The 16,867-nt window shown below is 36.3% G+C and overlaps 2 protein-coding genes across 2 annotated transcripts; one reads left to right on the top strand and one right to left on the bottom strand.

Annotated features, from left to right (window-relative positions):
- The first annotated feature begins 8,822 nt into the window (after positions 1 to 8,822).
- LOC125193665 (uncharacterized) lies at positions 8,823 to 11,473 on the top strand. Its single transcript, XM_048091505.2, has 4 exons — positions 8,823 to 9,184; positions 9,270 to 9,733; positions 11,114 to 11,300; positions 11,423 to 11,473. The coding sequence occupies exons 1-4, from the start codon at positions 8,861 to 8,863 to the stop codon at positions 11,471 to 11,473; spliced, it is 1,026 nt and encodes a 341-aa protein (XP_047947462.2). The 5' UTR covers positions 8,823 to 8,860.
- Positions 11,474 to 12,510: 1,037 nt separating this feature from the next.
- Positions 12,511 to 15,886, bottom strand: OS9 (ER lectin-like protein). The gene is made up of 8 exons (XM_048089699.2): positions 15,689 to 15,886; positions 15,045 to 15,121; positions 14,172 to 14,375; positions 13,868 to 13,939; positions 13,650 to 13,765; positions 13,485 to 13,551; positions 13,311 to 13,417; positions 12,511 to 12,961 (listed from the first exon to the last, which is right to left on the bottom strand). The coding sequence occupies exons 1-8, from the start codon at positions 15,780 to 15,782 to the stop codon at positions 12,793 to 12,795; spliced, it is 906 nt and encodes a 301-aa protein (XP_047945656.1). The 5' UTR covers positions 15,783 to 15,886; the 3' UTR covers positions 12,511 to 12,792.
- Between the last annotated feature and the right edge of the window lie 981 nt (positions 15,887 to 16,867).

Genomic DNA, 16,867 nt, shown 5'->3' with positions numbered 1-16,867 from the left:
TTTCACCTTTTTAATCACATAGGCACACATATCACAAATTAGGTTCAACACTACTCTTACTTATGCATGTCTCGATGTTTTTTCCTCTTCCCAACGATTTATCTTATCATTACTAATCAATAAAATCATGTCTATCGTACCATAATATTTAGCCATCAAACACACTCTACACAAACACAACACACACATGACACACACACACACTCACACACGACACACACACACACACACATGAAACATATTCCCACATCCCTTTATATCCCACTTTCACTCAACCAAGATGCATGAGGGTTCAAGAAGACCGATTAATCGGTTAGAGAGAAAAGGAATCAAGTAGAAACAAGGAGATGGATATAAAAATACCTTATGAGAAAAATGAACGGTAGAAATTAAGTAAAGACTTGGTTCTTCAAGAATTCTTAGATCAAACTTCAATTTCTTCTCAAAGGATGCAAGATTAGTGGAGTAAAGTAGAAGAAAATTGAGAGAGTATGAAGAGAGGGGGAGAGGGGACGAAAATTAGGAGGGGGCGAAAATTATGAGCTAGGGTTGGGGTCTTGGCTCCTTATTTATAGAGTCCAGAAAGATCTTTAGAATATTTGGTAAGATTTTATTCTCCACAATTAAATAAATAAATATTATGGAGTAGGGAGGAAGAATTAACAAAAATGGACTAGGGTACCAAGGCACGTAGTGTTCGAAAATAAGGCTACATAATTAGCCAAGATTTTGTTTTGGTATTTTTTCACGGAGTAGAATAAAATATCACGGAGCAAATTAAGTAAATAAATAAAAATCCTCCAATTTGGAGAATGGAACTAGGCGTGTACTTTGGGTTTTATATAAGGAATGGATATTTGACTATTAACTAAAATAAGATATGGCAAGATCTCTTGAGGTATGGAAAGATTTGGTAGAATATTTAAATTCTAGGTATGGAAGGAAATCAATAAGGGATCAATTAAAATAAAATAAATTCCTCATTCCCAAAGCTAGGTGATTTTCGAAAATCACCTTAATATCAATAAGGCTCGATTTTTCCCATTAAGAAATAGGGAAATAATTGGGTCTTGGATTTAATTTGGATAAATATCCCAAGAATTAAATTAAATCCGGAAAAATAGAATTCCTCCTTCAAAAATCAGGGGGGTTCGAAAATCTCAAGAATTGGGTGGCTAATATTTATGGAAATTTTCTCTAATATTCTCACTCACCCTTAATCAAATAATTTGCCACATAATCCCATAATTCAACATATCACATGCCACGTCATCAAATCAAATAAGTTTGACTTTTCAAACTTTCAACGCAAACCCTAGACTCAACTCGACCATATCATCACATGAAATTAAATGCATTCTCGATTCCACGTCATCAATCATAAATTCTAGGGCTCTAAAATTAGGGTTCTAATTCCGGGATGTTACATTACCTATGTTGAATAATTATATACACTACTACTTCCTCCACTATGTCGCTTTACTTTACTATTCTACATGGTACCAGAGCGGATTCGAATCCGTCACTAGGTTAGTCTGCACAAAAAAAAAAAAAAAAAAAAAAAAAGTTAGGGTTTCGAAAATTATGGTTTTTTTTCTGGCCGCTGCTGCTCTGCCTGCTGTTCTACTCCACGCTATTATTTGCTCCTACTGTTCTGCTCCTGCCGCTCCTGCTCCGTTGCCTACACCTAATTTTTTAGTTGTTCCTCTACATTCTCTGCAGTTATCTGCTTCTACTCTGCTATTATCTATCTGCATCTGCAATTATCTGCCTGCGACTAAATTATATGCCTGCTCTGCAATCTCTGCAATTATCTGTCTGCTGCTCTGCATAAGATTCGCTCTCGTTTCATCATGTCTGATCTTAGACCGCCTATCGGAACCACCATTAAGCTAAATGGTTCCAACTATATGCTTTGGTCCCGTGCTTTTCTCCTATTTTTGGTAGGGGTGAGCAAAAAAACCGAAAACCGAATATCCGAACCGAACCAAACCGAAAATTGACAATTCGGTTCGGTTTTTTCGGTTATTCGGTTCGGTTCGGTTCGGTTTTAAAATTTTGAAAATTTCGGTTTTTCAGTTCGGTTCGGTTCGAAGGAAAAAAAAAAACCGAAAAACCGAATTTTATTTTAATAAGTATAATATTAAAATATATATACTCCAAATCTGTAACCCTAAAAATTTTCTTCACTCCCCGTCGTTCTCACTACTTTTTCTCCCAAATCTCTTTTTCTCTCATTCTTCAAGATTTCTTCTTGCCTCCATTCTCGATCTGTCCAAGCCAGCAAACCTCCTACCCATCTCCTATCTCTACCCATCCCGCCTCCGCCGCCTCCGCCCTCCAGCCGTGAAGCCCGTGCTCCAGCCCGTCGCCTCCACCCTCTAGCCATCCACGCCTTCTTCAATCCTCCAAAAGAAGGTAAAAACTCCACTCACCTCTTTAATTCCTATTTAATTTGTTAAGAAATTGCACTAGGATTATATATCAAGTTTGTTTCACAACTCTCTGCACATTTTTAATAATTCCAAAGTTCATGTATTTAGGCATTAATCTGTAAGTTAATATTTTTTAACAAATTATTAAACTGTTGAATTTGTTTAATTTGCTCAACTCTACTTTGATATTTGAAAATGAGTATATGAAATATTAATCAGATCTGCAATTAGTGAAGCTCATTCATATGGTGAAATTGAGAATTACTATGATTGTACTAATCAATTCAGATCTGCCTTCCGTGTCCCATATTTTAAAATTTTTGATATTTCAATTTTTTTAACCCCTCTGCCCTTTAGTCTTTTTACTTGGAAATATATGAATTCTCCATCTCACTATCAATAACTTATGAGATTATTTTGTTTTTCAGATTTAACTATGGACAAAGGATTGTGCCAAAGTTCATCCCTTTATGAGGAAGAATGTAATTGAAACTTTGAAGTTATTGAAGATTGAAGACTTATAGTGAAATCTCATTAGTTGTTGAAAATTAGAAGCTTGGAAGCATTGAAGACTTACTGTTTACAATTTGTTGAGGAGTAAAACTTTATTTTAGTTGACATTGTTATTGTAGCCTAAATTCTTATTTGTGTTGGTTCATAGATGTTTATCATGTTATGTTTTTCTTTGATTTCTTGTAAAAAAAATTTCAGTTTTTCGGTTTTTCGGGTTTTGGTTTTTCGGTTTTCTTGAAATCTCTTATAATTTCGGTTTTTCGGTTTAGTTCGGTTTTTTTAATTCAGTTTTCGGTTTTTCTGATTTTGGTTTTTCGGTTTTCGGTTTCGGTTCAGTTTGAATTTTTACATAAATTCGGTTTTTCGGATTCGGTTCGGTTTGGGCAAAAAATCGAACCGAAACCCGAATGCTCACCCCTAATTTTTGGGATCACAGAAGAAGAAAAGTCGTGTTCAAGCTGCCCCGCCTGCTCCTACAGATGCCAACTACGGCACTTGGTGTGCTGACGATTGCTCCGTCATGACTTGGATTCTCAATAGCCTAGAACCAGCTATCAGCCAGAATATCATGTGCTTGGATACTGCCAAAGCCATGTGGGATGCTCTACGGGAGATGTTCTTCAATGACAAAAACATCTCTCGGGTATTTGAATTGTATGAGAAACTTTTCTCTCATACTCAGGATACTCAGTCAGTCAATGATTACTTCTCTACCCTGAAAGGCCTTGCTGATGAGATTTTGGTTTATCATCCTCTTTCCTGTGATGCCACAACAAGAGCAAAACAATGGGAGGAATTTATGGTAGCAAAATTTTTGTCTGGTCTTAATGCTGATCTCCAGCCACTTCGAGATAGCTTGATGGCTAGTGATACCATTCCAACGTTGTCTAACGCGTTGTCTCGCGTTCTTCGTGTCTCCACTGGGCGTACGGAATCCACATCTTTTGCGAGTTCAGCTATGTCTGCTCGCGGTCGAGGTTCGTATGGTGGACGTGGCCGTGGACAGGGACGTGGCCGAGGTCGAGGAAGAGGGTTTCATGATCGACTATGTGATCATTGTGGTCGTTCGAATCACGAGTCTGATAAATGTTGGAAGAAGTTTGGCAAACCAGATTGGGCTAACAACACTGAGTTTACTGCGCCAAGTTTTTCATCTACTACTGATGCTTCTACCTCTGTAGCTGCGTTTGCTGTGTCTCCTGGTAAGTCTTGGATGTTGGATTCGGGTGCCTCTACCCATATTACTGGTACAAAATCCCTTTTGACATCTTTTTTTCCATCTTCTCTTCCATCTGTTCGTCTTGCTAATGGCAACTATTCGCCAGTAACTGGCACTGGTGTTGTCAAACCCACTACTCATATCACTCTTGATAATGTTTTGTTTGCCCCAAATTTTCCAGTCAGCTTAATATCTATTGGTAAGCTAACAAAAACTCACAATTGTTCTGTCACTTTTTATCCTTCATATTGTATCTTTCAGGACCTGCAGACGAAGAGGACGATTGGTGGAGGACATGAGCGTAGCGGTCAGTACTATTTGGATCCTGTTTCACTTGTCTCTCCTAGTGCTCTCTCTGCTGTTGTGTCTCCATATCAGTGGCATTGTCGTCTTGGTCATCCATCTTCTTCCAGTCTTCGTAGTTTAGTTCCAGTTGAGTCTGCTGATTTTAATTGTGAGTCATGTGAGTTGGGCAAGCACCATCGCACTTCTTTTCCTTCTCGAGTCAACACTCGTAGTTCTGCTGCTTTTGATCTAGTTCATTGTGATGTTTGGGGTCCAAGTAGGATTGAGTCTAGAGGGGGTTTCAAGTATTTTCTAATCCTTGTTGATGATTATTCTCGTATGACATGGTTGTATTTGCTTAAACAAAGAAGTGAAGTCCCTACTGTTCTCAAATCCTTTTATCATGAAATAAAGACACAATATTCTGTTGATTTGCGTGTTCTTCGTACTGATAATGCTCTTGAGTTCACATAACAATCTATATCATCTTTTTGTGAAATAGTACCAAATACGGTCTCATGTCCACTGCCACAGTCATCTTTGCCTCCAGCTTCTGAAGATCCAACTCCTCCTGATGAGTTACCCATAGCTATTCGCAAAGGTAAACGTACTTGTACCACCAAACACCCTGTGTCTAATCATGTTTCCTTTACTCGCTTGAGTGCTCCTTTTCGTGCCTTTGCTCTTTGTCTTTTGTCTACAGTGATTCCAACTTCTTACCAAGAGGCACTCAAACACCCTTTATGGCGAGCCGCTATGGATGAGGAGATGCGAGCTCTCTTGAGTCGTGGTACTTGGATATTGGTACATGCCCCTAATTCGGTAGATATTGTATCTTGTCGTTGGGTGTTTACCATAAAATTTCTTGCTGATGGTAGTATTGATCGATACAAAGCTCGGCTTGTGGCCAAAGGGTACACACAAACTTACGGTATTGACTACTTTGAGACGTTCTCGCCCACTGCTCGTATGAACTCAATCCGCATTATGTTCTCTTTGGCTGTTAATCTTTTGTGGCCCATATATCAGCTTGATGTGAAGAATGCTTTCTTGTATGGTGATTTGACTCCGACGGTCTTTATGGAGCAACCTCCGGGTTATGTTGCTCAGGGGGAGGATGCTACTAAGGTTTGTTGTCTAAAAAAGGAAATTTATGGCCTTAAACAAAGTCCCAAGGCGTGGTTTAATAAGTTCAGTGGTGTTCTTGGAACTATTGGTTTCAAGCAATGTAAGTCTGATCATTCGGTCTTTGTGCGACATCAAGCATCGGTCATTGTCATTCTCATTGTTTATGTTGATGATATACTCATGTCTGGAAGTGATGTTCGTGGAATTGAGGAAACTAACAAATATTTGCAGCAACATTTTGTTATCAAGGATTTGGGGCGTCCTAAGTATTTCTAGGGAATTGAAATTGCACACGGAAGTTCTGGAGTGTCTCTATCTCAGCAAAAGTATGCTACAGATTTACTGAAAGAAACTGGATTACTTGGAACAAAGCCTGTTGATACTCCTATGGAAGTTGATCCAAGTGTTTGGGATGAAAGTGGAGAATTCTTAGAGGATAAAGCTAAGTATAGACGTCTTGTTGGAAAGCTTATCTACTTGACAGTAACAAGGCCAGATATTTCCTTTGCTGTTGGTTTGGTCAGTCGGTTTCTAGATAAGCCTAAGCAAGTTCACTGGGATGCAGCTATTCGAATTCTTCAATATATCAAGAAATCTCCCGGTAAAGGATTGTTATTTAAAAAGAATGGTCATCTAAACATCGAAGGATATTCTGATGCTGATTATGCCGGTTCTAAGTCTGATAGAAAGTCTACTTCTGGATATTGCACCTACTTGGGAGGAAACCTGATAACTTGGCGAAGTAAGAAACAACATACTGTTGCGAGATTGTCTGCTGAGGCCGAGTATAGAGCTATGGCTCACACTGTTACTGAGATGATTGGAGTCAAGAATCTACTTGGAGAACTGGGGTTCACTTTCAAAGAACCTTTACCTATGCATTGTGATAATTAAGCTGCAATCTACATTGCTAATAATCCAGTTTTTCATGAGAGGACTAAACATATAGAAGTCGATTGTCATTTCATTCGAGAGTGTGTTTTGAATCAGACAATTGCTATTCCTTTCACTTCATCGGCCAACCAGATTGCTGATATCTTCACAAAACTATTACCTGTGAAACGTTTTTCTGAACTTTGTACCAAGCTGGACATGATCAATATATATGATCCAGCTTGAGGGGGAGTGTTAATTTCTCATATGTATTCTGTCCCACATCGGTTATGTAACATAGCCTAGCTTAGTCTCTTGTACTATATATATGTTACCTATGTTGAATAATTATATACACTACTACTTCCTCCACTATGTCGCTTTACTTTACTATTCTACAATCTCAAAGAAACCAGTCCTAATCAATAGAGTAGTTATCCTCACAAAGTAAATCGTCTGCAGTAAATCGAAATTAATGATGTTATATGCATCAATATGCTTCGTATGGATCGTCGTTGTTTTAGTAGATTGTGTAAGTTACTTCAAACTCATGGTGGACTTCGTTCTTCCTAATATGTTTCTATTCAAGAACAGGTAGCTATATTTCTAAATATTATAGCTCATCATACTAAGATTAGAGTAATAGGTTTTCATTACATGAGGTCATACGACACAATAAGTAAATACATTAGAAATGTCTTGTGGGTTGTCATGATTGTGCATCGGTATATGTTAGTCACACCCCAAGCAGTTGAGGAAGGTTCAAGAGATAGTACATGGAAATATTTTCAAGTAAGACTATCGAGCCTTTTGTAGACAAATTTAATTTTTTCTTCTAGGATGTTTGAAAATATTAATTGGTATTCCTTTTTTAGGGTTGCCTAGGTGCACTTGATGGCACATACATCCAGTTACAAGTCCCAGCAGTAGATAAACCTAGATATCGGTCAAGAAAAGGTGATATTGCAACAAATGTTTTGGCGGTATGCGATAGAAATGAGAGGTTTGCGTATGTATTAAGGGTCTGCGTATGTATTAACCGGATGGGAAGGGTCTGCGGCTGATGGGCGAGTGTTGAAAGATGCAATTGGTAGAGAGAATGGTTTAAAAGTCCCAACGGGTAAGTAGGCTGGACTAGAAAATAATTACCTGACCAATACATAGTACACATTGACCTAGTAATATCAATCATTTGCTGGCCTTATATAGGTTCTTATTATTTGTGTGATGGTGGTTACACAAATTGTGAAGGATTTATAGCCTCGTATCGTGGATTTAGATACCATCTTCGAGAATGGGTGGCCGGTCGAAGAGTACCTCAAAATTACAAAGAGTATTTCAACATGAAACATGCTAAGGGGAGGAATGTTATTGAGCGCGTGTTTGGACAACTAAAAAGCCGATGGGCCATTTTATGCAGCAATTCCTTTTATCCAGTTGAGACCCAAAACATGATAATCATGGCTTGCACGTACTTCCATAATTTTATCAAGGAGAACATGGAGTATGATCCTGTGTTTGGCGACGAAGAATACATCGTTCAACTTGAGCAAATAACGTTAGCTAATGACGGTGGACATGAAGTATATATTGAAGCTGTTGAAGCGTCACAAGCTTGGAGTGCTTTTAGGGAACAACTTGCTCAACAAATGTGGCTAGAATGCTAGAATTATGTGATAGAACTTGTTTGATATTTTGTATTATTTTCTCTGTTAATCCATGTCGAATGGAACTGTGAGTTTTCAGATACCTTGATTAATGAAGATATTGAGATGGTTGGTCTTTAATGTGTGTTGTGATGAATTTACTAGTTTACAGGTTATTTTTATGATCTTGTAAATCACCAGGGTGCTTGGAGAAATTTTTTTACTTGTGCTTTGTGTTTATGATTGTAACTTGGTTGAGAAGTTAACTGAAAAATCAATGCGAGTTAACTGAATTAGTGTCAAGTTTTAGTAACAGGTAAGTTGAGCTTCAATCACTCTTGTTGAGCTGAGGTGGAATCAAGTTGTAAGTTGAGCTCCAGTTGCTCTTGTTAATCTAACTGGGAGTTTAACTTGAGAATCATTTTCTAGTTTTGTACATACAGAATCTGACCCAGAGTATTGCAGAGTGCAGACTTGATTCATCCATGATTTTCTGACAAATAGCTCTTGATATTTTTGAAATATACAATTTTCTTATAGTTGAAGTTAATATATCTTCCCTTCTCTAAAATATATTTGTTGTACTCATGAATTCATTTTCCTAGTTCCCCAAAATATATGTTGTATCTATAAGCATATTTCTTAATATGCAGTTTATACTATTTCGTAACATTTGTTACAACTTAGTTACCTCTATACATGCAGGAGCTATGAGTTCCTCACATAACAACAACTTTCCAAGACCCCCGGATCTTTCAGCGATGCCATCTCTTGCCTTGAATAAGGAAAGAAGAAATTGGACACTTACTGAAGAAGATGCTCTAATTGCAATTGTGAAAACAATAGCTGCAGATTGGCGCCAAGAGAATGCATTCCGAACAGGCTATCTAGAAGCTATTGAGAAACAATTGAAAGTTTGGTTTCCTGGAACTGATTTGAATACGACTAATGTGCAGTCTAAGTTGACAATATGGAAGAGGCATTACTATCTCGTGAAGAACATGATCAACACTAGTGGATTTGGTTGGAATGACTCTAGCAACATGATTACAGTTGAGAATGACGTATGGAAGCAATATGCTAAGGTAATATTTAACATAATTATGCATTAGTTTACTTATTTTGATTGCAAGGATTTTGACAATGAGTTTCATGTATCCTATTGAATAGGCACATCCACAAGCTAAATCAATGCGATTCAAGTCATACCGATTTTACCAAGAGTGGGTCGAGATCTTTGGAAAGGATACCGCAGGAGGAAAAAGTTCGCAGGGCACAATAGACCTTGCTAAAGTTGCAAAGAAACAACATGCCTCGGTAGATCTTGCTAAAGTGGCAATCCAAGAGCCATATCTACCTTACTTTGATGCAAGTGATTTCCCTCCCAGCTTCAATGCAAACACTCAAGATGACTCTTTCTCCAATAATAATGAAAACATCAGCCATGAGTTCCCCCACAGCTATGTACCTTTGGAGGAGGAGGTCGCAGATACACCTTCTCCCGGTGAAAGCAACTCAATCAATTCTACCAAAAGGGATGGTGAGAAGAAAACTAAGTCCACTAGAAAGCGTAGTCAGCTTGAATCTGCAACCTCTAAGGGCATGAATAACCCTGGCCCGGATTTGGGCCGCAAGTCCCCTCCACGTCATCATTCCCTCAAATTAGGGGTTCCAGGCCACAACTCCATTAACACCGCAGGCCACAACTCGGGCCACAACTCAGGCTACAACTATTCATTTCACAACATATTTTAATCGTAAAATAGAATACGTTGAACATAGGGCTGGCAATTTTTGACACGACACGATAACACGACACGAACCGGTACGAAATTAATGGGTTTGGGTCAGAGCTTATCGTGTTCGCGTCCTTATCGGGTCGACCCATTAAGGACACGAAAATTTCGTGTCGTGTTCGTGTCGGGTTCGTGTCGGGTTCGTGTTATCCATTAACATTGCGTGTTCGTGTCGTGTTCGTGTTATCCGTTAACACATAATATTTTAATATTATTATTCTTATTAACACATAATATTTTAATATTATTATTCTTATTATTTTCATTTTTCAATACTTATTTTCGTGTCATTAATGGGTTCGTGTCGTGTTCGTGTCGTGTTGACCCGAAACGGTTCGTGTCGTTAATGGGTTCGTGTCGTGTTCGTGTCTGAGGGTAGCGGGTCGTGTTCGTGTTCGTGTTTGAGGTTTTCTTAACGGGTCGTGTTCGTGTTTGTTGTTATCGTGTTCGTGTCGTTATTGTGTCGACACGATAACGACCCGACACGCACGATTTGCCACCCCTAGTTGAACAATTAAAACCGAGAAAATTCATTGTTCAGTCAGAAAATAGGAAAAGAAAATTACAAATCCTAGAAAAAAAAAAATTACCAATACTAGAAAAAGAAAATTACCAAACCCAGAAAAAAGAAAATTACAGATCCTAGAAAAAAGAACTACTTTTTCTTCATTTGTGCGCGAAGGTATTCGATCATCTCACGGTGCTTCGAGCTCGTACTCCGACATTCTCGAGCATCAATAAGACCTAGAAATTTTTTTTACAAATCCTAAAAAAAAATTATTAAGACCTAGAAAATAAAATTTTCAATTCCTAGAAAATATATTGAAATAATTTAGAGGATAGAAATGGAGAAATTGGTGAAAGAATGTTGAAGAAATGGGTATATAAATAGGCAAAAAAAAATCAAAAAAAGAAAAAAAATAAAATTTGGGGGTTTGCGGCCCGTCCCGTAGCAGATAACCCTAGGCCGGGCCGGACCCCGGGAGTGGCCTAGGGACGCAACTGCGGCCCCGGGACCGGCCCGGGCCGTGACTCAACATGCTCCAACGCTGTTCCCGGGCCGGGACTCGCGAGTTGCGGCCCGGCCCATCCGCGTTATTCATGCTCTAAGGACTCGGTTATTGTTGATCTCATGGATAAATTCTTCAAGCAACAAAATGAATAGATTGGTATTTTCGTCGACAAACTTGATAAACGGAGTGAACAATCGACGAGCAGCAAATCTGAAGTTGTTGACAAGACAAAGCTTGTTCTTGAAGCTTTGAGAAAAATAGCTACACTTACTGAGGAAACTCGACTGAGTTTTGCATACAAAATTACAGTTGATGCACGGGTCACAGATTTATTTCTCAATTTCACTGAAGGTGAACGTATTACATTCGTGAACATGAAGCTGGCCAACAAGGTATTGCCATAGAACTTCCCAAACTTTTATGTCACGTATGTCACCAAACATTGGGTGTTATTTTGACGATATGTTAACAGTTGTGGCTTGCTGTTTTTGCTGCTATTAAACAATATATGTAGGTAGTATCAGTTGGTGATGTTGGTTATAAGAGTTGTGACTTGTTGTTTTAGCTACTTTTCAACAATGTCTGTTGGTTGCTTTTGATGAATATGTATATGCAGCTAGATATAACTTGATGATATTGGCAACTTTTGATATTTCTTATACTCATATACTAGTATATAATTTGATAGAATTTCTTTGTGTGCCAAAAGAGTTTGGTGCACTGTAAAGAGTCAAAGTGCATTTGGTCTAGTTGTTTGTTGGAGTGCTACAAGTGCAAGCATCTACCTTTGTTTTTTTTCTCCATGATGATGCTTAAGAGATAGCAAGAATATGAATATATACAGATATATTGAGGGAGTTCAGAGATAAAAGAGAGGGAAGGAGGAAGGGACAGACTAATGTTCTGTTTCATATCCCAATAATTGTATTTATTTATTCAATAAGTTTGTGAAGCTTTATATTGAGCAGCTAATTATTTCTAATTAAATATGATTGAATTAGAGCTTAGGATCATACAATTGAAGATTCAATATGGTATTTGAATTTGATTATTGTTTAGTCTCATGTCACTCACCATTGTTTAATATGTAAATAATGACAATTATTATTATTATTATTATTATTATTATTATTATTATTATTATTATTATTATTATTATTATTATTATTATTATTATCATATTCCAATATTTTCATATCACTTTTTTTTTGACAAAACTTCTCTTCATTTTCAAAATATTCTCAATATTTTAGGAGCTAATGTTGAGTTTAATTAAAAATTATATTTTCATTTACATTGAAACATAAATTAATAACGTGCTCCTTCATATTTGATGACCTGCCAGAATGCTACAAAAATAAATAAATATTAGTTATTAAAATAAAATGATAAAGATGAAGCGAGATTTTAAAATGCAACTAATTAAGTAAAAAAAATATATGTGCCGTTGATATTTGGAGTAAACTACTCCATATTAGACCAAATATTTGGGAGAAGTATTGTTAGGGGTATCTTAGTAAATACACGTTATCTTGATATTAGTAATATTTTAAATCAAACATATCTTCAATTATATTAAAATTAACATTCCAACCAAACACCTTTTTAAAACCATGATTCAATCTTTGCTCATCCAAGATACAATCTTGGTATTATTTTATCTTGCCAACCAAACACCTCCAAAGAAGTTACATTGTACGAACTAGAAGTTTCTACTCTGAAAGCATACCGTAAACCTATAGAGCAATACTAGTTTTTTAAACTAAAGGGCTATGGTAATACAGTTTATACTGAACAATGCCGAGAAAGCTCCAACATTACTGCCGCAACGGAAGTTCCCAGCCATTTTGTTGACAGAACTCATCGCATGACAATAGTAGCAATTCATGTTGCATATTCTTCTGGCGTGGAAGTAGGGGAATACTCAATATCAGTGACCATTGTTATCTTTCCATCTCGGGAACTTACATCCTCTGTCTGCGTCTTCCGTTCCTCCTTTTGTAGAGCGTTGCAGTGAATGGTGTGTGACACTGGTCTTTCTTCGTTGAATAATCTACATTTCAAATATGAGCAGTTAACAAGAAGCAGAACATAACAGAGATCAGAAACAATCTAGTCTATCGAAGTGGAGAAATTCAAAGGACGTACACTAACTTATCGTTAATACAATCAGTATATATCTACACGACTGTCGCTAAGCAATTTATAAAGATAAATGAGGTGAAGAAATTGTATCTAATGAGATGAGAAAATAATGAAATTTAATAATTAAAAAAAAAAAAAAAAAAAAACCTCAAGTGCAAGTTTACTTTGAATGATATTTCATTCAAATCATCCAATCCCCACTACAGAGAGACACTGCATACATATGTATTACAAGAGATAGCAGGACAGAGTCTTACGGGTGCTTGCAAAGTGTTGGGCATTGAAATGTGAGGGCATACTTGCATGTTGACAGCTCTGTAATCGAATTTATCATTGCTCTGGGTTCAGAACATACAAATCTGACCTGAAATTACAAGCCAGGTGATATGATTATCCTGGTTATTGGTAGGCACACACTAATAAATATTTACCTCCGTTTCCCTTGGCTGTTTTGTTAAATCACATAGTGTTCCATTATTAAAGATATGCGCATGATATCTGTGTATTGTAACAGTAAGGTTAGAATTTATGCAACATTTTTCCACATATAAATCTATTTCCATGGAGTCATCTGCATGTAAAACTGAAACTCATACCTTTGAGATGCATCTTTAGACCGGGGATCCTTCAATATGGATACATCAGAAAGATTTTGATTGTGAGCCTCTGTAGCTTCAGCATCATATACTCCCAAGAAAAATTCTTGAACCACCTATGAAACATGAAAGATTAGACCACATTTACATTGACAAGGAATCATGACCAAATATAAATGAGAAGATGCTGTGTACATTTTTCTTAAGAAAAGAGCTACCTTTTCATCCTCCAAATGAATTTGTCGCAATCGACGTTGATAGCAGAACTCGTATGACCACCATCCCTCTTGCTGCACTCAAATATTGTACAATGTAAGACTATCCATATCATAAAAAGAAGGCAGCAAAATGTACAGAAACCAGAATAATGAAGTTCCAGTATTTTTCAGAATCAATGAAATTTTGAAACCTTAATAGTAATAAGATTCTACTCATTTTTTTTAATAAAAAAAAAAACTAAACTTTAATTAAATTCATCTAGTTGTCCATGTTTGTTCTCTATTTTAGCGGTGAGAATTTTACCCTAATAAAGCACCGATCTTTCAGAACTTCAAGAAGCTCATCTGGTGTCTTCAGTTTCATATGCGTCTCAGATTCCATGATCATGCTACTTAAGTTCTGTTGAGCAACTGGCTTACCACTCTTGGATTTCTCAACTTTAGGCAAAAAGCAAAGGAACTTTTCTCCATGCTTGTTGGGCATGATAATGGACTCTTGGTCCTCATCCTGGAAAAATAGAAAATAGCCATAAAATGTTGTCAGTAGATGCGTAAACTAATGATATACTGCATATCTACTCATTTACTGATGCTATGAAGGGGTTCACTGACTTTTCCCTTTTCTTTAACGTGCTTTTCTGGGGCATTGTTGTATCAGAGATGAGAGTAAAAAATGCAGTCCTATACTGAAAAGTGACAAAAACCTATACCATAGAGTAACCATGTAATGGGTTTTGTTGTTTTTGTGAGGAAAGTTACATTGCAATATTAAATGATGGCTCTTTTGGAAACACCTATGTGCCTAAGAGTGGGCAATTGTGCTCTACAATCTTATGATTTAAGAGAAACTTAGTGAGGGATACCAGAACTAAAGAAAAAAAGTTATTTCTCAATAGACATTAAAAAAATATAAAACATAAAAAGAATCACATAACAAGTTGCCCACTCCTAGGTTATTGCAAGATGTTTGAACGTTCCACATCTACAAAAATTTTAAATCTTGAGCAAGTAGTAGCATGATAGGGTATATTTCCTACCGATTGAATATCCAAACAAGTTGGGTGGTAACTATGGTTTTAAGACTCAAACAGAAAGTAATGACACCATCTTGAAAAGTTAAACCATGACACACAATCCAAGAAGTTAAATGATAATCTATTAGACTTGAGATACTTACTGGAGCGAAAGGTGAATCCTCTGTATGAAATTCAATTTTGAATTTTGGATCCCGAGAGCTCCGGCCAAAGTTACTACCTACAATCCAAACACACTTGTTAAAATGAGTTGCATTGTATCACAAAGTGGTAAAATATCTCCACAAAGGCTGGAGAATAAACTTGGGGAAACCCAAGTTAAAAGGAAACCACACATGCTGCAGTTCTATTATAATCTCGAATAAGAACATTTTCTAACAAACTACGTCGTCCTGGTTACGAGCACTCTCAGATACTTGTACGAATTATGTCATACCAGCGTATATATTCAATGAACAAATTTGCAAATTATTCAGTTCAAATTATGATTCTTCAAGAATTGATTTGATAGCTTTACATAGTCCTGCAGAAGCTTTACATAGTCCTGCAGAAGCTCCACATATTCCTATATGATACATTGACATTCCTAAAACAATAGCATCACATTCTTCCAACTCTAAACAAAAAATTATCAAATTCTCCAGATTTTAATTTTTTCTTTCCTGAGATTAAACGATCACAGAAATACTAGCAATTTTCGAGTAGCTGCAAATACTGAGATTGAGCAAAATGACAACTTGACAGCAGTATAATCTACGACCAACCAGAAAATTATATGTAATGGTACCTGTATGAGCTGAAATGGTCTGATCGGAGAGTACGACGTTGCATAAGAAGGCAGAAACAAGAAGTGCGGGAACCCACCACCGCGCAAATCTCATGGCTTTCGGTATTTTTCCTTTCTGAAGCTGAAACTTTTGAAGCCCTAATTTTAATTATTCCCCAAATGAAGACGGTGATCTGAGCCGCGGACGAGTACTGAGATGTTCGACTGACCTGACAATGAACATATCCACGTATCCAGCCAATAGAAGTCAGCCACGTCAGCAGGCCAACCAGAAAACCATGGTCTTTTCTTTTATTTTTCTTTTAACGTTTTACTGATTTTATATCGTGATAACATAATACCAATGTTTTAAAAATCGGATCGGCCGGTGAACCGATGAGACTACTGGTTCACGGTTCAACCGGTCCGACTGGTTTAATCACTGGTCGAACTGTTTTACCTTACAAATATAAAATTAAATATGCTCTTATAAAATATATTAAATTTTGTGAGTAATATATTACAATTAATATTAACATATAACAAAAACATATATTAAACATTTTAAGTAAATTATATATTAAGAGTATTTAAAGTAAATGAATGGTAAAATTTAAATATTTATTAAATATATAAATTTTTTATTAATGTAGCCAAAAAATTACATATTTTACATATAATAAATAGATAACATTCATATTGTCTCAAAACATTTATGTGGTGAAATAATATTATACACAATATATAAAACTAAACATCAATTTTTAGTTAATTTGGATAAATATATACTCCCTCCGTCCTACAAAAGAGGTCATATTTTCCTTTTTAGTTTGTTCCACAAAATATGTCACATTTCTTTTTTTGAAAAAAATTTTCTCTCACATTAATATAAATATTACTATTTTCTCTTTCCACCTAACACACAAAACAAAACCTCCTAAAATCGCGTGACGTCCCACAAGTGTGACATCTTTTGTGGGACGGAGGGAGTACTATAATAGTATTATTAGTTATTACATAAAATTAAACTTGAATTATTAGTAAATATGGAGTAATAAACTATATTAATAATATATACTCCATATTACATCAATAAAAATAAAATTTAGTGGCTTATATTTAAAATTAAACATATCATAACTAAAAATTATTTTTTAAAGTATAAAACTAAACACAAATTATTAATTTGTGTGGACAAAA

Source organism: Salvia hispanica, chromosome 4, assembly GCF_029641045.1.
Source record: "Salvia hispanica isolate PSC_SH4W2 chromosome 4, Shi_PSC_v1, whole genome shotgun sequence".
Taxonomy (NCBI): domain Eukaryota; kingdom Viridiplantae; phylum Streptophyta; class Magnoliopsida; order Lamiales; family Lamiaceae; genus Salvia; species Salvia hispanica.
The sequence above is the reverse complement of the archived record's forward strand: the minus strand, read 5'-3'. Positions and strand labels throughout refer to the sequence as shown.